Source organism: Xenopus laevis, chromosome 8S (genome assembly GCF_017654675.1).
Source record: "Xenopus laevis strain J_2021 chromosome 8S, Xenopus_laevis_v10.1, whole genome shotgun sequence".
Taxonomy (NCBI): domain Eukaryota; kingdom Metazoa; phylum Chordata; class Amphibia; order Anura; family Pipidae; genus Xenopus; species Xenopus laevis.
The window spans coordinates 53,550,489-53,574,625 of record NC_054386.1 but is presented as its reverse complement, the minus strand read 5'-3'; the positions used below and the strand labels follow the sequence as shown (position 1 = coordinate 53,574,625).

General features: G+C 36.9%; 1 protein-coding gene across 3 annotated transcripts in view; it reads left to right on the top strand.

Annotated features, from left to right (window-relative positions):
• gria3.S (glutamate receptor, ionotropic, AMPA 3 S homeolog) overlaps positions 1–7,826 on the top strand; it is a 227,520-nt gene extending 219,694 nt beyond the window's left edge. Inside the window, exons 14-16 of one of the 3 annotated variants that reach the window (XM_041574732.1) lie at positions 3,962–4,076; positions 5,797–6,045; positions 7,049–7,826. In XM_041574732.1, the coding sequence (XP_041430666.1) occupies positions 3,962–4,076; positions 5,797–6,042 (361 nt within the window). In that variant the 3' untranslated portion in view covers positions 6,043–6,045; positions 7,049–7,826. Of the gene's footprint in view, positions 1–3,961; positions 4,078–5,796; positions 6,046–7,048 lie in introns of those variants that run through there. The other 2 variants (XM_041574731.1, XM_041574733.1) reach the window with 2 other exon arrangements.
• Positions 7,827–24,137: the final 16,311 nt, after the last annotated feature.

Genomic DNA, 24,137 nt, shown 5'->3' with positions numbered 1-24,137 from the left:
ACCTGAAGCTGGTCTATTTATGTAATTTGAAAAGACTCATTGTATGTAGCTGGTAATTTGACCTTCAGCAGAAAGAGCACCAAACGTGAAACCAACCCTAATTTTGGTTTTAACCCAAAGGTTCATTGAACTTGTTTAAGCCTGCTGGAGAAAGAAGAGATATTAGTTGATGAATATTGTAGTTTCCTGAATAGAAGTTGGTTTTATTAGTGCCATAAAACAAAGAGCCATAAAACACAGAAGTAGTTTACAGTGTAGCCTATCACAGTTATAATTTTAATGAACATCAACAGTGATGTCATGGGGATTTTTAGGACAACTCTACCCCATGACTACCACCAATGGTGTGAACACCTCTTATTACATTATTTAAGTCACGTTATTTTTCATTTAACATTATGTTAGGCTGTGGCTTTGGGTATTTTTCAGAATGTTTGTGATCATTCATTTTCAATCCACCACGTTACCCGCAAATTCACTAAGATGCAGATTTTACTGAACGTTACTTCTTTCACCAGACTTGCCTTCGCCAGCTCAGACCAGGCAAACTGCACTGGAGTGCATAGATCTTCCTCATTCTTCTGTTACTTACATCATATTTTTTAGTGGAAAAAGTTTCTAAGTCCTAAAAACTCTGGCATCTTTTCTTTTTTTCAAAGTGATAGCCTACAACAGTCCTCATGTGTAGGGCTCATGTGTAGGGCTCATGTGTAGGGCATTATAATAATTCTTTATTAAGGTACCACGGACTTGTGTAATGTAATGTATTTGCTGCAACATATACGTCAATTCAACTTTAAATTTCCCACCGCATGCAAATTAGCCTGAGCGAAGTTGCCCTTGGCAGAATTGAACGCTAGCGCATCTTGATTTGCTCGCATTGCCGAAGTAACGAAAATTTGTCAGCATTCGGCACCCTGGACACAACGTTGCATTTTAGTAAATTATCGTTGTCTCAGCGGATTTCACCTGGCGAAGTGTTTCGATGGCTGCGAAGCGGTCACTGGCAAATTTTCGCCACTTAGTTAATTTACCCCATAGAGCGTCATTGCGTGATAACATGATATGTTAATAAAATTATTTTGCAGCCAGCCACACAATAAGATTTATTCTTATCCATGGAGTGAGCGCATGGACAGTCTGTAGAGGTTTATCTTCATGTGCAACATTAGGTCTCATTCTTGAGATTTCTGTGGTGACACACTCTATGAATGGGGTCTGTATGTATCTTCTTTATAAGTCCTTGATGGGTTTCTTTTCAGATTTCAAACTGAAATCTGAATTGATGAGAACAAAGTGATGAGTTTTAGAAGGTGAATGGGTTTTTCCTTGTACAACAGATAATAGAGAATAGTTCCAGTTAAATATTTTAACACAGGATTTTTTATTCAATAAATTCCCACTCATTAATGTTTTAGTCCAAAGGCTGTGGTATGTACAATAAAATGAATAGTCAAGTCAAGTCAAGTGGATTTTAGTCATTTCAGCCATATACATCAATACAGTACATAGTAGAAACGAAATAACTTTCCTCCAGAACCCATGGTGCTACACATAAAACTATATGAGATATATAACGTGTTCTTTATATAAAGAGTTCTTTAGATGAACAATACATGGTCCTGCTGGCAAGGTAGACATACATTTGTGTAAAGTATTTCAGAGGTTTTATATTTCAGTTCAGTCCTTGGGAGTTTAGATGCCTGATGGCTTGTGGAAAAAAGCTGTTGCACATTCTGGAAGTCAGTGCCCTAAGACTGCGGAATCTTTTTCTCGATGGCAGGAGGGAAAAGAGATTGTGTGCAGGGTGGGTGCCATCCCCAACAATACTGGTTGCCTTCTGGAAACAGCGGGTGTAGTAAATAACCATAATGGCGGGATCTTGCGATCAGATACAGAACAGTTTCTGTACCAGGTAGTGATGCAGCTGCTTAAAATGCTTTCAATAGACCCTCTGCAGAAGATAGTGAGGATAGATGGTGGAAGATGGGCTTTTTTAAGCTTTTGCAGAAAGTAGAGACGTTGATGTGCCTTCTTCACTACAGAGCTGGTGTTAAGGGTCCAGGAGAGGTTCTCCGCCAGATGTACCCCAAGGAATTTTGTACTCTTGACGATTTCCATTGTAGATCCGTCAATGAGAGTGATCACCACGTGGTCTTCTGAAGTCAACAATTATTTCCTTTGTTTTGTTCGTGTTCATAGACAGATTGTTAACTTTGCACCAGTTTGTTAGCCATTTCACCTATTATCTATATGCTGAGTCATTGTTCTTGCTGATGAGACCCACCACAGTAGTATCATCAGCAAACTTGATGATGTTATTCGACCCATGCCTTGCCGCACAGTCATGAGTCAGCAGTGTGAACAGCAGTGGTCTGAGAACACAGCTTAAGGAGCTCCCATGCTCAGTGTGATGGTCCTGGAGATGTTTCTTCCCATTTGGACTCCCTGAGGTCTCTTGGTGAGGAAGTCCAAGATCCAGTTGCAGATAGAGATGTTCAGGCCCAACATGCTCAGCTGCTGAGCAGGTGCTGAGGAATGATTGTACTGAATGCTGAGCTAAAGTCTATGAACAGCATTCGTACATACGTGTCTTTATTGTCTAGGTGAGTTAGTGCCAGGTGCAGGACAGTGGTGATGGCATCATCCGCGGAGCGATTGGAATGGTAGGTGAACTGTAGTGGGTCCAGAGATGGTGAGAGCAGGCCTTTGATGTGTCTCATGACCAGCCCAGTCCTCTTTCAGAACAGTGTTGCTCTCTCCTCGCCCAGCACCTTAGGAAGCTATCTAGCTAAGAAGAAGATTGGGTAGAGGAGGTATAGTCTTAGCACCTAGAGTCCCAGAGAGGCCGCTGATTCCACCACTGCGCCGCCACCTTGTTTGACATGTACACTACAATGATTAGGAATTGATTGTGTCACATAGGCACATGAGGGCTACTGCCCATCTTCACACACTAATAAGTATTGCATTTGTGAAAGAACATAGTGTCTCCATATCTTGCATACCCATCATATACATTTAAACCTAATATTTTTTATTTTATTGCTAAAGAAAGCAGAAACTTGTCTGAACATACAAATGCTTTCATGTAGATAAAAAACACATGGCTTCTCTGTATCACAGGATGCAAATATGTATTCACTAACTGCATAGATAATATATATTTCTTACTTATATACTCCTGGAAGCACAGCTTGAAGGTCAACTAAATTTAGGGTGTACACCAATCAGTGTACTGCACTGAACAGGGGTAAGTACATATGTGAGTAAGCTAAGAAGGCCCTTTGGGTCTCAATGGGGGGTTTGACTTGCAACGGTTTAAAAATCACTGGTCTGTACCTTCATGTAAGTGAATCAGTAGATGGTGGCAGCACATCAGTTTCACACTTTAAGACATTACCATTACAATGATTAATAAATGCCTTCCCCGCAGACATCTTTGAGCTTTCTGCTCCCTGTGTTCAGGACAATATATTGCATAGCATAGGCAATTTTGTAGATTTCTCACTCTACAGCAAATTGCCACTTGAAGCCATAATAATGGTTCATTTAAAAAAAGGGGGGTGGAAGGGTGGCAGGCAATAATAAGTTTGTTTTAGAAATATACACATATAGTATACTAATGAATATTTCTCAGTGGAAAAGATATTCTAGAGTGATGGACCTTAATATGATCCTAGAAAAGCTACATGAAGTCCTAGAGCATTTTTTTGTAGTTTGTTGTTGTTATTCTTTTAACAGTGTGTGCCGATTACTCAAAGCGATATAGGCAGGTCCTGGCAATAAAATGTCACTTGTAGTGTTAAAACTAAGGTGATGATCACAGGTGTCCTGCAGTTCAAGAGTTTTGTGTCCAGGATCCCTGCTTTATCGCTTTGTATAGTTTGCAAATAGTTTTAAGTTTGAATAACATAAAATAACATAATATAATGTTATTTATGTTATTTCCCACGTGAAGAACTCCTGTAAACCTTGCAGTATTGAAACTCAGTGAACAAGGCATCTTAGACAAGCTGAAAAACAAATGGTGGTACGATAAGGGTGAATGTGGAGCCAAGGACTCCGGAAGTAAGGTCAGTCGCAGAAGGTCTTTTGAATTGATTGGAAGTCCCATTTTGACTCACGCTCATGCACACAAAGTTATTTTTCTTTTTTCTTTTTTTACAAAGAAGGTATTTGAATCATTGAAACTGCACATAGAACATAGAGGATCCTACAAACAAACAGAAAAATATTACCTGCACACTCACTCTGGAATGTTCCAAAGCTTTTTGAAATCCAACACCATTAAGCAAGGACAAAAAAATGTGTGATACACTATATATATATATATATATACAGTAAAGCATGAAAACATTTCTTTCACACTGAAGATTTCTGTTTTTGTAGCCTCTTGTAGATTATTGATAGCTCACTCCATCCAATTTTCATATTGATATTCATATTTATAATGCATTGACTTGTTTTGCTGCTGTCTAGTTAATTAGTCTGCTATTTTCTAATTTAAATGTAACATCATTTTCAAATGGCATATAGGAAATTCCCTTTTGGGGAGGTCCAACAGCACTTTGGCATGGACCACCCTGGCAGGCATATGTTTATTTCATTATAGACTATTTCAGAGGAAAAATGCCTAGTTTGAATCTCTGACATTTTACTAGTACCAGACATCAAAGCAATGTAATGCAGTCAAGATAAATATGCCTAAATGTCACAAGACAATGCACAGTTAGCTTAGCCTTTATATGCCGAATATTAATGGCTTTAACCAGTAAACTATAGCATCAAACATATAGGGGCCCATTTACTAAGGGTCGAAGTGAATTCGAGGTGAATTATAGAATTCAAAAACTTTGAATTTCAAAGTAATTTTTGGCTTCTTCGACCATCGAACACTCCAAATTCGACTTTGATTCAAATTGAAAATACTTCGCATATTCGACCATTCGAAAATCAAAGTACTGTCTCTTTAAAAAACTTTGACACTTTGCCACCTTCAACCTGCTGAATTGCTATGTTAGCCTATGGGGACCTCCTAGAACCTATAGCCAACATTTGGCTAAGTTTTTAGAAGCCAAAGTTTTTTTAAAAAAAAAACGAAAAAAACGATTCAATTGTTCGAATTTTTGAATCAAAGGATGTAATCGTTCGATTGAACGATTTTCTGCGATCAAATATGGCCATATTCGATCAAAAAACTTCGACTTCGACTTCTAAAATCGTATTACTGCAATTCGATGGTCGAATTTCGAAGTTTTTTTCACTTTGAAATTCGACCATTAGTAAATGTGCCCCATAATGTCCGGATCATATTGTTCAAATCCAGTGGCATTTAAGCTAAAGCTACATTTTTTGCAGGTGTTTTATTTGTCCAGTATCCATCCAATTTGAATGCTGAAGACTTGATGAAATACAGACAGATATCTCAAGTGGAAGATATACAGGATACCTACATATTAGCTACATAGAGATTGTTATACAGTGCATGATAATATTTGCTCTTTTTACAGATAAACAATGCAGGCTATGTAGTTATATCATAGAGAATGGCAGATAACAGAATGCATGCATTCTTAAAATAAATAAAATTAAAGTTACTGATCAGAAAGTCTAGCATAAGATAACTTAATTGTAACTGATAATATATTAACATTTGTTGTTTACAGTAGAGTAGAGTCCCCTAAATGCTACTGACAAACTTAATAGATGTCTCCTGGTCAGGGTAGGAGTTCATTATATTTTTTATTCTTGGCTTTATCTAGTAGAACTAACCAATGTGTTAATTTTCCTTAGGACAAGACAAGTGCCCTGAGTCTAAGTAATGTCGCAGGGGTATTCTATATACTGGTTGGAGGGCTTGGACTCGCCATGATGGTAGCTTTGATAGAATTCTGTTACAAGTCAAGAGCAGAGTCCAAAAGAATGAAACTTACAAAGAATGCACAAACTTTTAAGCCTCCTCCTGCAGCCAGCACCCAGAATTATGCTACATACAGAGAAGGCTACAATGTCTACGGAACAGAAAGCGTTAAAATCTAAAGGGTACGGAAATGGTTATGGAAAAAGAGAGAGGATTGCCTTTTATTGGTCTGCTTTATATCAAAACCATTTTTAAAAGGGGTGTTGACCTTTAAATACATTTTTAGTATGTTGTAGAGAGTGCTATTCTGAGACTTTTGCATTTTGTTTTATTTCTTATTATTTGTGGTTTAATTATTATTAAATATAACTTTTTGCTCAACAATATTATACAAGTTTTGCTCAACAATATTATGTATTATTTTTTGCTCTCCAGTTGGAATTTTAGCAGCTATTCAAATTACCCTAGCAACTAGGCAGTGGTTTGAATGAGAAATCAAAATATAAATAGGAGAGGGTCTGAATAGCAAGTTAAGTAATAAAAACAATATAATAACATTGTAGTCTCAAAGCGCAATAGGCTTTGGCTCTGGGAGTCAGTGACTCCCATTTTAATAATTGAATCAGAAAAGGAAAGCAAATAATTCCAAGCATATATAAGTAGTGATGGGCGAATTTGCGTCATTTCGCTTAGTCGAGAAATTCGCGAAATGGCGAAAAACTGCGCCGGTGTCTAGTTTTTGACGCCGCCATTCGTTTTTTTGACACAGTTGAATTTTGGCAGCTGGTTTGCGAATTTATTCACCTGTGGCGAACCGCGCAAATTCGCCGCAAATTTGCGCCTGCCGAACAAATTCGCCCATCACTATATATAAGAGTAGTAGAGTAGTAACAATGAAGACCAACTGAAAAGTTACTAAGAATTGGGCATTCTATAACATACCAAAAAGTTAACTTAACTTTATAACACTAACTAAGCCACAGTAGTGACTGTGTTATAAATCTTTTGCAGGATACTTTGTTTATATATCTAAGTAATTAATAGGGATTTGTTAAATCTGACTGCTATAGACACTCATGTTATGAGTCACATCTTAATCACTCACTGGATCCAAAGAGGAAATTTCCATGTCAAGACGGTTGATACTTTCTTTAGTAACCCTGTATAAATATATTTTCCCATTAGGTTATTACAAAAAGAAATGAATGAGGCTCATCCCTCGATCCCAAACGCCTGTGCCAGTTCAACTCTTTCCCTGATGTCGAGGATGACACAAGGTGCTGACGGTGCAATGAACTCTTAGTGGAAAGAACTTTTTTTTTTTGTTTTCCTTCAGTGCCTTAATGGAACATTCAAACGATTCACAACAATGCAAACCATCAATGAAATTCGAATGCTTTGCTTGAAAAGAAAACAAAATGAAATTGAAAACTGGCCACACCACAAGATCCTCCTGTACAAAATGTACTCTTGTAAAGGACAAGTTCTCTATAAGCCATTGTTTAAATAATACTCTACGGAGCCTCATGTACACAATCTGCATTTTAAAGGTGCATTCACTCATGTTTAAATAATGTGCTTCCTATCCCTCATACTCCTTCTTTCATTGAAGTTGCATTGCTATATGTTTTACCATTCAGACTGCTCATAGCAATTTGCATTAAAGAAGGATGTTATTGGCTTGCACTTACACTTTCATTTTATGAATCAAAGCGTGGAAGAATGGATTATGGGGGTTAAAGATGGGGAAGCCAGAGAATATCACCTGTAATGTAGAAACAGGCTAATAGTCCAACCGTACAAATACATGTTATAAAGAGAAGACTTTTTATAGAGGAGAATATCTATCATGCATTTGGAGTGAATGCACTTTCAAGTTTTACTAAAGTTCGAATGGTAAATTCAAATTTGGTTTTTTAATTTTTTTGTGGTCAAAACTCACAATTTTGAATTTAAAACCACCAACTCAAATTTGCATTTCAATGTAAAATTTATCACACCTCAACCTTGGAAACAGTTCTAATTCAATACTTTGCCACCTAAAACCTGCCGAGTTCATGTCAAAGTCAATGGCAGAGGTCTTGAACCATTTGAAGATGTTAATAGCTTTCCTGACAAAAAGGTTTTTTTGGAGGACAACTCGATTCGAATCTGCAGGTTGTTCTTATTCAATCGAATATTAGAAGTTCAAATTTTTTCATAAATAACCTTCCATTCAAGTTGTAGATTAAAAAAATATTCACATAACTCCAAATTTCGAACTTTGATAAATAACCCCATCAATGATTTAGAAAATATATAATAGATGACAGGCAGTATGAGGAAAAAAATATTTTATTAAAATACAAACAGAAATTAATTATTCTCAAAGAACATCCATGCCATGAATGTAATAATAGTATTTTTGGTTTCAGTCAGTTAGTTTCTGTAATAATAATTCTACTGACCATACAAAGGCAACAAATAGGTCTCACTGCAACACTTTTCTGCATTTTTATAGTCTTTAATGACATAATTATTCTATTAAAATGCAGCATGAGGTAAAATATAATAGATAACGTTCACATTTCTACATATAGGGGCAAATTCACTAAGGCGCGAAGCGCCGAACGCTAGCGTTAATTCGCTAGCGTTTGGCATTTTCGCTACTGCGCAAATTCACTAACGAACGCTGGCGTAGTTTTGCTAGTGTTACTTCGCAACCTTACGCCAGGCGAATCTTTGCTAGCGACGAAACTACGCAAATTCACTAACTTGCGCAGTGTACTGAACGCTACCTTTTACGCTAGACTTCCTTCGCCACCTCAGACCTGGCGAAGCGCAATAGAGTAGATAGGGATTGTTTAAAAAAAAAGTCAATTTTTTTTCTAAAGATTGAGAGCGAAAAGGGAAAGGACCGCTACTTCTCACCGCATTCCTAACCAGGTGCTCAGTCAAGCAGGATCCCCACTGCCAACTTCCAATGACTCAAAACAGGTAGACGGCACTTGGGGTTGCTGCTGTAAAACGCGTTTCGGGACCTATGATTAAGGGATTTTTTCCCGAAACGCGTTAGGTTTTACAGCAGCAACCCCAATAAAACCTATGCCAGAAGTGCCGTCTACCTGTTTTGAGTCATTGGAATTTTTTTTCTAAGTCCCAAAAAACGCTGGCGTGTTTTCTACATGATGGGTGATAGGCTGAAAAAGATCGAAAAATTTTTTGGGGCTCCCCTTCCTCCCCCCTACATTTCCTGACTCATGGCAACTTACCTAGACAGTGGGCACATGTGTAGGGCAAAATAAAATTTTTATTTGCTGATTTGAAGGTTTTCTAGGCATTTGTAGTGCAGATACGCGTTCCTCCATTGAAATTTGAATTTCGCGCCGTATGCAAATTAGCCTTCGCTAGCGTAACTTCGCTTTATATAGCGAATCAACGCTAGCGCAACTTTGCAACCTTACGCTACCCCAATGCGCAACTTCGGATTTTAGTGAATTTGCGGAGCCCTGGCGAAACTACGCCTGGCGAAGTGTGGCAAAGTGCGGCGAAGTGCGGCGAAGTGCGGCGAAGTTGCGCCTGGCGCAACTTCGCATCTTAGTGAATTTGCCCCATAGAGAGATCACATATTTTGAACTGAAATTGCAGCAGCCTGGAGAAAAAGCTTTACAATTTTAATCTTGGCACCTTTAGGGTAATGCCACGATTTGGGTACTATGAGCAGGCCAAAAATAGAGCGCCAAAGCACCAAAATGACTTGCCTTAGAATCACCTGCAACTGCTTATATCAGCTTGCTGAGTCCTGCAGGTGACTCCCATTCAAGTCAAAAGAGGTTACTAAATACATGGTTCTCACTGTGCCCAAAAGTGCCCCCTGATCCATAAACCTTATGGAGAGTGTGAGTTCTGAAGTGAGCTTATACCTGTATAGCTGTAATACAAAGTAATTCTTCAGACTCTGTCAGTTTGATTTTTAGCAATGCACATTTATTTTAACTGATAAATTGGGGACATTATAATAACTTTAGGTACTCTGGGTATTTGCAAAGGAGGACGTAGAACTCTTAGATGCTTAGGTTCTAAACTCAAGCATAAACACAATGGTACCTTGGAAATCTCAGTTTTCTTTTTGTTAGCTGGAACCAATTATTTAAAATCATAATCAATATATGTTAATATTTAGGTGGGGGGGTTCAGATTGGGTTTGATAGGAGCCCTAAGATTTTCATGTCTCCTCCAAAATAGGTTAATATGAAGACATGTACAAGGAATGTACCAAACTGAAAAGTTATTCATTTCTGATTTAAATAATTGGAAGCATATATACTTTGTATTCTGTGGTATGCAGAGTGTATCCAGTGTCTATGTAGGGCATTTATACATTTATGATAATATAACTGTGAAATTTAGGAATTTGTACAGAAAACTTGATAGGCATGTGTCTTCATCAAATTCATCCTTAATCGATGGAGTTAAGTTTGCCATCTATTTTGCCATATGTGTTAAGAATCATTTTTAAAGACCAGTCTGTTAAAATACCGGCAGATGGCACCCCTCTGTAGAGTAATTAGCAGTAAAAGAGCTGGAGATTCCATACCTAACATTGTATTGTCCTGACCAAAGGCAAATAGTGAGTAGCAGGATGCCATATGCAAAACCCAGTCCTTAGTTACTTTTTAATAGAAAGTAGGAAAAAACAGGGGTAGTTAAATTGTTAGAGATAATTGATAAGATTTCAGAATATTTTCATGTCTTAGCATCCAAGTAGATAGGAAGAAATTTGATTATATTTTATTATAATTAGAACCAATTAAGCATGATGATGAGGAAACCAATATATTTATTATTTCTGCCAATATATAAATATGTGATCTGACTATTTACTATAAATAAACACTAATTTGCAATGTAAATTTTAATATTTGGTTCCAGATATCATTGTTTTATTTGTTAGGAGAACATGATCTTCAGGTTTCGTTAACATTAAACATACACCACATTTTCCGATATATTTTCCATTTTCCATGGCTAATCTCTATAAATTAATGTGCATCCATTAGGCATTTCAAACACTTGAAATACTTGCCTTATGACATTCTTATTTTTCGTTTGTAAAATCATGGTCTGTTCATATTTCCAGGGTCAACCTTCTGGAGCTTCGATACCTCTACTTTTACGCCTCTCTATATTGTTTCTTCACTACATTATCCATATACGTGTGTCCTAGAATGAGTGTCAACATAAACCTTGATAACTCACTTTAAAGGACTGCTCACATCAGCTGTCCAACTTGCCAACATTGAAACTAAGAGTTGTACAGTAACCTTCAATAAGTAGTCCTCAAAATGTCATCATAACGCAAGCGGAATAAATTCAGAATTAGAATATCATACACCAACTTCATAGAGAAATACATTTAGCGAGCTTCAGAAAACATAGTTATCCATAGCTATAGTTACATGATAACAAGGATATGTAATGTACTTTATTGAAAAAAAGCAAAATGGAGACCGGCCTTTAGATGCTATCTTCTTCAGGCCAGCAGCACATTAGAAAGCAGTTACCTGTGGAGCCTAGGAGTAGAAGCTGGCTTTAAAAAATGGGCAAATTTCTTATAATGGAACTGTGATTTCTTTTTTTTTCTTTATAATATAACGTTTAAATGCTATTAATTATCCCGATACGGGAAACGAAAGCTGTGCAGAATTTAAATGTGATTTAACACTTTCTGCGATAGAGATGCCAACGCAAAGTTTGTGTTTGGCAGCGTAAAGTCAGGTAAAGCGTTAAACATTGCTGAATGAAATGACTTTTTAAGAGTGAGTCTCAAGCCGAAGCAATGATGTTCGGTATTTTTTTAACAAAATAAAATGCATGTAAAAAAATTTTTAATTGCTTAAAAGTTTCTGCCATTACTGAAATAGTCAGCAGTAAAGTATTTGGCTTTTTCCCTTTTGTTTTGTTCCCTTATTTTAGAAATTATTCTATTTTATTAAAATTTCCTGATTTTCTTTTATTTTTACTGCAGATTGGTGAGCAGTAAAATTTCCAAGCAAACTTATGGCTGTAAAGAAAATAACTGCATGTGTGGACAGATTACTGAGCCTCATTTTAATGAGGCATGTACAAAGTTTTAATACATTTTGTAAATAAAACTGTAAAGAAAAGACTGTATTCTTATGTGAGCATTTCTTCTTTGCATATTCTTAATGACAATGTGACCAGCCTGGGCCAGAACTAGGATTGTCACCTTCTGCCGTGAGGCAAACCGGGCAGGGAGCAAGTCTGGTGATATTGGGGGTGGGCATGTGATGTCGGGGGGTGGAGCAGGTGCCAGTCTGGGGGTCTGTTCATGTTCACATCAGGGGTGGGGTTATGATGTAGCATTTAAAACCCAGTCTGGATTTTTAAAATAGGAAATCTGGAAAAGCAGTTTTCACCCAGACAGCCCTCCTGAAAAACCAGGCTGTCCTGGTGAAAGTCTAACAGGTGGAAGTCCTAGCTGAAACTAGGGGTAGGTAAAAGAGACACATGCCGAGGGCGCAACAGGGAGGGGGCCACTGGGACACCTGTGGGGCACCATATCCATAATGGTGGGGCACCATTATACATTGGCACAGGTCTGCGATGTGTCAAATTATTAAAGGGCCGCTGTATACTAAAACATTTGTGCTGAATTCTGTCTAGTACAGAGGACCACCTATCCTGGCATACCTTTAAAAAAAATCTGTTTTATGTTTTTTGTTATTTCTTGTTTCAAGGCAAACAGGGAAACTGACCCCCTCCCTTCAACACAGGAATCCATTATGCAGGGAGAGTGGGTATTGTTTCAACAAGGTATTCAAAAACCCATAATTCTGGGTTTTGACAAATACCGCATCTTCCACCAAAGACTACCCAACCAAATCTGAATCCTAATTTGCATATTCAAATTACAAAAAAATATACATCATCATCATAACACAAAAATGTGTTGTCTTCAGTTCTACGGAGCTTTAAAGTTACATAATTTTAATGGTTTCAATTAATTTTAGATGAACACTTATAGAAAGTGCTATACATTGTATTGGTGCATGCCTAAACTGGACAAACTGGTCTTAAGAATTAATTTACCATTAATACTTTATACTACTATATACTTATACTATATTTATACTATATATACTTTAAGAATGTATTGTATAAACTCTTAATACTTTGGTAGCAGAGTATTCTAGACATATTTTCTGATAACTCTTCAGCAGTGACCAAACCATTAATATTCTGATAATATGTCCCTATAAATTGTATTAGTTTCTAGTGGTATATTTTCTAATGGTTTCATGCTATCTTGTCTGAGTTGAAGTTTAATGCTTCTTGTACTAAAATGCCCATTGCCACTTGGCAACCAAAGAGCAGAAACATTCTGAGGCTAGATTTATGTCATTATATTAAATTACTTTTTTTCAGGGTAAGCCCTCTCCTATTCATTCTACAGTCTGACATTCAAAAAATATATGCTAGCTAAAAATGTTAACAAATAAAACAAAATAAAAAAAACAATCTACAAATGCCATTGTCAGCATCATTTTAAAATTTAAATAAAACTGTTCCTTTAATGTTCCTCAAACTTAAATAAAAGCAAAACTTCATCAGAGCAGGTGGCATATTGCGGATGTTTAAATAACTTTTAATACAAGATGGTTCTGTTTTGTTGGTTTGTTCTCTTATGTCTTTATTCATGTGGAAATAAAAAGATATAATTATTCCATTAACAAGAGAAATCCCTAAAGCAATATCTACATTAAATGTCTAAGCTGTAAGAAGTAATCAGTGTTCTGTGATGCTTGCTAAAGCCCGCACCAGCCCAAATCAGGAACATAAAGAGAAGACTAAAGCTTAGAAGTCTGAATCTAACTGAAAAGGGAACATCCATTCTAATTATAAATTATAAGCACAAGGAAAATAAGTGCTGGGAAACATTCTGTATCCAGTATTCTCATTTCGCTAAACATTCCCCTGGAGATCTCTCACTCAGGGGACTCAACCACGGAACAAGGTTCTTTGGTGATTAATAGCAATTCAAGCAGGTTTTAATGGTGAAGTCTTTACACAGTTAAAGGTGACATGCATTGGAAAGCCTGATCTGGGAGTGAAGTTCAAAAGCTATTAAAAACATTAAAAAAGTAAAATGAAAGAACTATCTCCACCCCAATTCCAAATAACCCTCTCCTCCTCTCCTAATTTGCAGAATATCTCCCTCAGTGCTTTAAGTTATGTAGTATGGGCAGTTGCACATGAATAGATATAATACAGGCATGGGACTTATTATCCAGAATGCTCAGGACCTGGGATTTTCCAGATAGCATGTAAGGGGGTCAACCAGATAAAAAATGTGATATGTGAAAATGTTATCTTGTGAGTGACAAAAATGTGTTTGACTGTAAAATGTTTGTGAGTTTAAAAATGTTGAATGTAATTTGTGTAAATCGCCACTAAATAGTTTAGTTGTAATTTCTTCCCCAGACACTAGAGGCCACTATAGAGCACAGAAGGGCTATAAAAGGAGGTGCCCCGTCCAAGGTAAGCTGTCTTGATGGCAGGGGCGTGGCCAAAGAAACATCAGCTGGTCGGTGAGTGGAGACTTGAATAAGTTAGAATAGGAAAGATCTTAAGTAAAGCGAGCACTAGGTGCACGAGATAATGAGGATAGTTAGTAAGGGCAGCTGTAAAATAAAAAACAAGAAGAAAAAGTAGAAAATTAATTAAATAAAAAAAGATCATTACTCTCACGTTTTGGGATTGTTGCTCAGGTTTTCTAATATATGAAAAAATATTCTCCTTCCTTCACAATGTCTTCTAAAGCTAATGGCAAAACATATGAGAAGGCTAACAAGAAAAATGTAAAGCTACAGGATAGGGATACAAATAGTATTTTCTTATCTCACAACTCTTCTCCTACAAGAACATCTTTATCTGACGACTACTCTCTTATTGCGGCTGAAGTAGACAGACTCATTAATCCAGTTATTGAGACTACAATTAGTAAAGCCATCGATAAACTACAGGAAAAAATTTCTGACATTTCAGGAAAACTGTCTACACATGATAAGCGATTTGGAGAGATTGAAGACGCAGTTTCTCAAATTCAAGAAGAAACAATTGATTCTCTATTCAGGATTGACTCTTTAGAGAGACAAACCCAAGAGCTAAAGTTAAAACTTGAGGATTTGGAAAACAGATCTAGGAGAAACAATCTCAGATTTATTAACATTCCAGAATCTTATCAGAATGACTCTTTATATGCTATGATCGCTAAAACAATTCCTCTCAAGCTGGGTCTCCCTCAAGAATGCTACAATTTTAAGATAGAAAGACTCCATAGAATTGGACCTCCTAAAATGTTACATCCCATGAGACCAAGGGCTGTGATTGTAAAATATTTGGACTATTGTGACAAGAACAGACTATTTCAAGCCTATAAAAAACTACATACACTAGAAGTGGAAGGAAATAAAATATTGATATTTCAAGATTACTCGTTGCTTCTTTCCCAAAAACGAAGGGAATTTTCCCAAAAACGAAGGGAATTTTCCCAAACTTGCCAGTCTCTGGCCAATTTACATATCAATTTTTCATTGATGTATCCTGCTAGACTTAAAATATTTTTGACTTCTGGAGCTAGAATCTTTAGTGATCCTAGAGAGGCATCTGCATTTATTTCTCAACTGGAAAAGAAAAACATTGGAAACCTTGTTACAGAAACAAAATCCAACTCAAAATTCAGCTCTCCCCCCAAGGATCAAAGGTGGAAGAGATATGAGAATCCTCGCCAAACGAAATTCTCTAATGACTCGATACTTTCTCAAATTCAGACCAAATCCAGGTCCAGATCTAGATCTCCGCTGCCTCCTAGAACAAGTAATCCTCCTCACTCCAGCGAAGAGGACATGATTTCTGACACTTGACTTTTAAAGGGATTTCTCCAAAATGACCCTGTGGCGGGTGTTGTGCTCTCTGTTTAACTCATCTCATTGAGAGAGTTTGAGTTTTCCATCCTTAGGGAAAAAAGGAAGTGTGATAAAACTTGATTTGTTATTTTAGTTCTATAAGTTACTTTTTCAGTTTAATATGCTAACATTGTCATATATTGTTTGCTTTGCTTTGTTTATACCAGTGGACTTAACTATTTATGTATTGTTCTATTTAAATCTGCCCGGACTCATTCTTCAGATTGATGTTCTCACCTAAAACAAATACTTTATCCATTGTCTCCTGGAATGTAAATGGGTTAAATCACTTTTCAAAGAGGAGCAGTATACTTAAAAATTTGAAAAATACCCATTATTGGCGGCAAATTGGAAGAAACCTACACTTCCGAGCCTACAAATTCTGATATCAAAGGTGAATTGGATTAGGGTGATGGAATCCATACGGAACAGACTTCAGGATAGAAGTTATGAGGGGGAACTGGAGTGGTATCCGTGGGCTCAACACCTGGAGACTTTGCAACTTCGAGGTATTGTGCACTGATCTGACTATCCTACCTTTCCATATCTAGTCAGACCTGTCTATCTTTCTACTTTCCTTTTTCTTTTTCTCTGTTTACCTTTCTACTAAATTCCTTTCATTTCCATGAGGATTCATTTTCTCGTTATTGCAATGCTTATCTTCATGCTATGGTACATATGTGCTGATTGAGCTAATTGAACAGTTATATTCTGTTATGAAAGAGCTGATACTATCACTTGCATACTCTTTTGCATCAATGCTGTACCGGTTTTCTTTATTTGGAAATGTAGGTCAATAAAAATTTTAAATTAAATAAAAAAAAAAAAAAAAATTTGAAAAATACCAAATGCGACGTAGCATTCCTACAAGAGACCCATCTTAATGGTTCAGAGAATGCTTGGTTGCAAAAAGACTGGGTAAGTGAGCTAGTCTTCTCTCCGGCTGCTGTTAATAAAAAATGTGGGGTAGCTATATTATTTCATAGAAAATTGAATGTTGCTGTTATTAAGTCGACTAAAGATGAACTTGGCAGATTTATTTACACCGAAGTACTCATTAATGATGTTACTTGGCACTTATGTTCAGCTTATGCTCCAAATAGTTCCAAAAAAGACTATTTTACTTGACTTAAAAAACAAATTTCTTCGCTTCCTGCTAATAATATTATTCTGGCAGGGGACTTGAATGAGTCCTTTCTCAGTTCATTGGATAGATCTGATTGGAAATTGAATAATCCCTGTAAAAAGTCTACTCTCCTACATGATTTCTGCAAAGACACTAATCTTACTGATGTTTGGAGGCATTTTCATCCCGCTGAAAAAGATTTTTTAAGAATAGTCTTTATTTTAATTTCCAAAAATCTGATAAATATAACTATTGAAACAAATATAGGTAACATTGATGTCTTAGACCATGCACCAGTTTCTCTTGTGCTTTCCAAGTTTCCTGCCCCTAAAAACTATGTTTATTGGTCTTTTCCTGACTCACTTAGAGAAAATCCTGACTTTATTAAAATGCTACATAACAGATGGGATCTGTTTTTAGATGAAAACAAAATACACTCTACTCTTGGGGTGTACATTAAAGGTAAATAGGTATTTATTTTTGCCTCTCACTTCTTTAAAAAGGTCCACAAAAAGTTTTTTGAGCTGAGTAAAAGTCAGAGTGTCCTTTATCTTCGCTTTAAAGGACCAGTAACACCATTTTTTATTTTTAGAAAAAAAAAATGCATATACATTACTTACCTCCAATATGCTGATCTTTCCTGCTGTTTGGGTAAGACATCAGAAAAAACTAAAACCGGCACTGTCCCACGTCGTCCACAGGGTCTCCGCCATCTTCTTGCTTGTTCTCTTCTTCTCCCTTACGTGCTCGCTGCTGTGTCTCTCTTCCGGCACCCGACTTCCTGGTTTGTGGCGTCACTTCCGGTTTTGTGACAGTCTTTAGCCCCCAGTGTTGTACTCCACACAGCCCTCATTGGTTTTGTCTCTTTCTCCCACCATTCTCTGCATTTCTCTCTCTCCCTGCTCCTTTACCCAGCCGTTCCTTTAGTTTGCCTGCCTCTCCGTGCATCTCGCTCTCTCTCTGCCTGCTCGTTTACCCAGCCGTTCCGTTAGATTCCCTGCCTCCCCCTGTATTTCTCTCTCTCCCTGCTCCTTTACCCAGCCGTTCCTTCAGATTGCCTGCCTCCCCGTGCATCTCGCTCTCTCTCTGCCTGCTCGTTTACCCAGCCGTTCCGTTAGATTCTCTGCCTCCCCCTGTATTTCTCCCCGTGCATCTCGCTCTCTCTCTGCCTGCTCGTTTACCCAGCCGTTCCGTTAGATTCCCTGCCTCCCCCTGTATTTCTCTCTCTCCCTGCTCCTTTACCCAGCCGTTCCTTCAGATTGCCTGCCTCCCCGTGCATCTCGCTCTCTCTCTGCCTGCTCGTTTACCCAGCCGTTCCGTTAGATTCCCTGCCTCCCCCTGTATTTCTCTCTCTCCCTGCTCCTTTACCCAGCCGTTCCTTCAGATTGCCTGCCTCCCCGTGCATCTCTCTCTCTCTCTGCCTGCTCGTTTACCCAGCCGGCAGTTTCACTAATCACCGCTCTGGCTCCCACGCTGTATTTGGACTTCCGGTTACTGACTTCCGGTACTGTGCGGCGGATCAGCGTCGGGGACGCGCACAAAGTGGTCGCCTTTTCGCCGTTTTCCATGGCAATGGAGAATAGGTATTCTAAAAAATTTTTTAAAAAAATGCTAGGTATATTATATTAATGTAGTACGGCATGACCATTATTTTTAACATGTAGAATGGATTTCTTGAATAAAAATTTTTGATGTTACTGGTCCTTTAAACAGCACCCCTCATTTGAAAATGCCCAAAAGTATAAGAATATTTTAGAGGAACTTAAAATTTGGATCAAAGTAAGACATCATTTTTTCGCATCTTACTCGCAGGCTAAAATCCATAATTTGAGTAACAAAGCAAATAATTTGCTTTTTAATCTCACTAAGGCGGAAAATAAGCGGGCTAAGATTATAAAAATAAGGGATACTCATAACCAATTAACAAATGACCCTAATGAAATTGTGGACATTTTCAAAAATTATTATAAAGACTTGTACTCTAATCCTAATGTTAACTCAGAGAAAATGAAAACATTTTTTGAAAATTGTAAAATCCCTCAGATCTCAAAAGAACAATTGGAAAGTCTTAATAGTCCAATTTCCACTGAAGAAGTCTCCAATATTATAAATAATTTGAAAACTTCTAAAGCAGGTGGTCCTGATGGCTTAACTCCATCTTTTTATAAAATAATGAAAGACAAGATCTCACCTTTTCTAACAAATGTATTTAATGACATGTTATTCTTTGGAAAACGTTTACCCTCTAGTGAACTCTAGAATCTTAGAGTTATCCCAAAAAAGGACAAAGACGTATCTCTTCCCTCTTCCTATAGACCAATTTCTTTATTAAATCAAGATATCAAGATGCTATCTAAGGTTCTTGCTGATAGGCTCTCTTTAATTCTTCCCTCTGTAATTTCAGAAACCCAAAATGGCTTTATTAAAAACAGATCTGGAGTTAAAAATATTAGGGCTTTGATCCATATTTTATTTTTTGCCAAAAAGCATAAAATTCCCAGTTCTATTCTTAATATTGATGCTGAGAAGGCATTTGATAATATAACATGGAAACATCTATTTATGTGCCTTCAAAAATTTGGTATCATATATCGAATACCTCTATAAAAGTCCCAAAACGCAAATAAACTTGGGGGGAGCTAAGTCATCACCCTTTGAAATATTTAAGGGTACGAGACAAGGCTGTCCTTTATCGCCCCTTTTATTTAATATTGCACTAGAACCATTAATTCGTTTCATTGATTTGTCTAAATTGATTAAGTGAATTTCCATCAATAATAAACAACTCAAGGTTTTAGCCTTCGCAGATGATTGTTGCTGATTTTAAGAAACCCAGAGTCTTCATTTAAGATTGTTTTTGACTTACTACAAGATTTCCAGTCTTTTTCTGGTTATAAGGTTAATGTGGATAAATCTGAAGTGATGAACATATATGGTTCTTTTTCAAACTCTTTACTTAAAAAATTTCACCTGAAATGCCCCAAAAATCTGATTAAATATTTAGGATTAATAATTCCTTCAGATTTAAATAATTTATATTCATTAAATATTACTCCAGCTTGTCATTAGGTTTCCTCCATGTGTGAAAAATGGGCCAATGCTCCCCTTAATCTTAAGGGACGAGTGATATTTTTTAAATCATTGATATTCCCCAAGCTGATATACACATTAATTAATCTCCCTTTGCTTATAAAACATTCTGATATCAAGAAACTTGATTCTGCTCTTATCAAGTTTATATGAATGGGAAAAAAGCAAAGATTGCTCTCCATAAGTTGAGAGCTCCAGTTAAACTTGGAGGTTTAAATCTCCCTAATTTCAGAGCTTTTAATTTATCAGCCCTTACTAGATATCTCATTGAGTGGATCTCTCAAGGTAATAAATTTACAAATCCTGAAATTGAAATTTTTCATGAACCTCACTTTGATATTATATCTGTTTTACATAGTAAATGGGGTAGTATTCCTAGAGATTTAAAGAAGAATCCCCTTTTTCGGGACTCTATTTTTGTGTGGAAACACTTATTCTCTCGACATAGCTACAGTTATACGGAAACTCCTTTTATGCCAGCTAAACTCTTACTTAAACCCTCAGATTTTCAAAAGTCTGAGTCCTTATTTTCTTTGAAGAAAAAATTATTAGTCTTAGTAAAAGATTTATTAGATACACCCAATGAGACTCTGTTATCTTGGTCAAGACTCAAAAAAGACTACGGGCTTCTTGAATCTGATAGATATTATTACTTAGCTTGTCAATGTCAAAGTAATAATAGAAACATTGTTTTGTCAGATCATAGGCTAGCTGAAGATTTGGGAGAGTTTTTGGAGATTCCTTCTTTGATTTCTATTAACTCTATATCTAAAAAAATTCTGGAATGATTGCTGGTCAGACCCACATCCATTACTTAAAGTGTCCAACAAATGGGCGGAGTTTCTACAATGTCAAATATCCCCTTCAGATTTGGTGAAGTCTATTTGTAAATACGATAAATTAATTTTGGCAGAGAGTTGGAGGATACAACATTTTAAGTTAGTTCACTTAGGCTATGGGAAGATTTTTTCTAAAGGTATCTTTTCTAGTCCTGTATCATACTGTCCCAAGTGTGATGAGTATAATGTGTCCCTTTTTCACTATCTATGGAATTGTCCAAAGATCAGTATATTTTGGAAGGAAGTTACCAGTTTTCTAAACATTAATTTGAAAATAAAAATTAAATTATCTCCAGGTTTTGCTTTGTTGCTTCTAGATGATAGTAGGCTCTCTTCAAATTTTAATATAGAATTTAAGTCCCAAGAAAATAAAATATTGACAATTTTATTTTTGGCTGCCTCCAGAAAGGCTTTGTTTAACTGTTGGCTACAAAATGAGTCTCCCTCAATTACAGACACAATGGCTTATATGAACTAGCTTAGTTGGCAGGAAGCTTTATTAGTAAAAACTAAAGGAAATAATTCCAAAGAATCATTTAGACTTATATGGTCTCCTTACTTTGAGTTCTGTAACTCCAATACTAGAAATATCTCAGTTTCTTCAACTGTAAAATGTTCATAGGGGGGGTTATCTGACATTCCCAAGACAATGGGCTTTTTCTTTCTTCTTTTTCTTTTAAGAATGTCTATGCGTCCACTGGCTTAGTTAGTGATAGTTCTAAAAAAAAAAAAAAAGGTGAGGGGGCTCCCCCTGCCATTTGAAAGTATGATTGTTTCCTGGAAAACCTGAAAAAGTTGCCCCAAAGCTGTTTCAAGTCTGAATCCGAAAATATTCCATCCAAAACCTGCCGAATTCATGTAAAAGTCAATGGAGTTGTCCCCTTAACCATTTGAAGATTTTTTAACCTGAGTTTTCAGGGTTTGACATAGATTTTTCTGTGAAAACAAGAAAAAGTTGAGTTATTTTCTCAATCCAGTTTTTTCGAATTTTGTATTGATAAATAAGGGCAATTGTTGATTCTAGTTCAGTCTGACTTTTTTTTATTTAAAAAATCAGAAAAATACTGATTTTGATAAATAACTCCCTTGTTGTAACAAATTGTAACATAGTAACATAGTAAGTTAGGTTGAAAAAGACCCTCGTCCATCAAGATCAACCTTTTAACTCTATTTTAAACTGTCTAACTGCTAGTTGATCCAGAGGAGAGATATCTTCCATAAACCTGTACGACTGATTCAGGGAGAGAATTCCACATTTTCACAGCTCTCACTGTAACAAACTCCTTCCTAATATTTAGGCGGAACCTCCTTTTTTCTAATCAGAATGGGTGTATATTACCACCAATATGGATTAATGCAGCTTAGTTCAAGGATCAAGTACAATGTACCATTTTATTATTACAAAGAATAAGGAAATCAGTTTTAAAAAATGTTTGAATTATTGGATTCAAAATTCTTTCCTGTAATTCCGAGCTGTCTGGGTAAGGGATCCCATACCTGTACTGATATCAGAGCAAATAATCTATTATTCTGTTTCCATGAAATACTATTTGTTGTAAGCACAACTTTCAATGACATATACTGATATGAATAAGCACAAATTATCTACCGTATATACTCGAGTATAAGCCGACCCGAGTATAAGCCGAGGTACCTAATTTTACCTACGAAAACTGGGAAAACTTATTGACTCTAGTATAAGCCTAGACACAACTACAGCCCTGTCTCCCAGCAGCGCACATTCTGCCAAAGTGACCCCCCCCCAGCGATCAACCGGACTTCTTTGCAAAGTTGATGGTGACAGAGAATTGCCAAACGGATTACTGTGTGCATTGTCCCACTGTCCCACTACCATGTGCAGAGGGTGCTGTTTGATTTTGCCATCACTGTTAATCTTTCGTATAACCAACAGAGGGCGCTGTGTGATATTGCAGTCACTGTTATTCTTTCATACAACCAACAGAGGGCGCTGTGTGATATTGCAGTCACTGTTAGTCTTTCATATAACCAACAGAGGGTGCTGTGTGATATTGCAGTCACTGTTATTCTTTCATATAACCAACAGATGGCGCTGTGTGATATTGCAGTCACTGTTATTCTTTCATATAACCAACAGAGGGTGCTGTGTGATATTGCAGTCACTGTTATTCTTTCATATAACCAACAGAGGGCGCACTGTTATTCTTTCATATAACCAACAGAGGGTGCTGTGTGATATTGCAGTCACTGTTATTCTTTAATATAACCAACAGAGGGCGCACTGTTATTCTTTCATTCAACCAACAGATGGCGCTGTGTGATATTGCAGTCACTGTTAATCTTTCATATAACCAACAGAGGGCGCACTGTTATTCTTTCATACAACCAACAGATGGCGCTGTGTGATATTGCAGTCACTGTTATTCTTTCATATAACCAACAGATGGCGCTGTGTGATATTGCAGTCACTGTTATTCTTTCATATAACCAACAGAGGGTGCACTGTTATTCTTTCATACAACCAACAGAGGGCATTGTGGGATATTGCAGTCTCTCCCCAAGTGTACTGTTGGTATAGGAATGATTAAAAGTGACTGAAATCTCAGCTACTCGGGTCGGGTATCACTGACCCGAGTATAAGCCGAGGTAGACTTTTTCAGCACATTTTGGATGCTGAAAAACTCGGCTTATACTCGGGTATATACAGTATTTTTCTGTTTCTGCAATTATTGTGATCATTTCATGTATAGCATCAGATAGATTGCTTTGGGTAACCCAGGTGAGGGAAATGTGTCGGGCTTGTTAATTACAAGTAAAGATTTTTAGTAAATTTGAGCAAAATGGCAGCCATAGATTCCATTTTAATCAAATAATTCAAAATGTTAAACAATACTTTTTTTTTCTGTAACAATAAAACAGTGCCTTGTACTTGATCCCAACTAACATAATTAATCCCTACTGGGACCAAAATAGTCCTTGTGGGTTTGTTTAATGTTGACCTCTCCCATCCTAATAATGGACTCTTCTCACTGATGAGGACAGGAAAGCACTTCCGCTCCCTTAAGGCTAACACAGAGAGAATGAGGAGGAGCTTCTTCCCTCAAGCTATTCGGTCCCTGAACCAAGTGTAAAACTATAGGACTGGACTCTCTCTTATATATATATATCTCATATATCACATCAATGCACATGCACTTTAATAACACATTAATATTTATCTACTATGTAACTCTTTCTTTTTCTTTCTACTGTAATTCTTAATTCTTATTTTA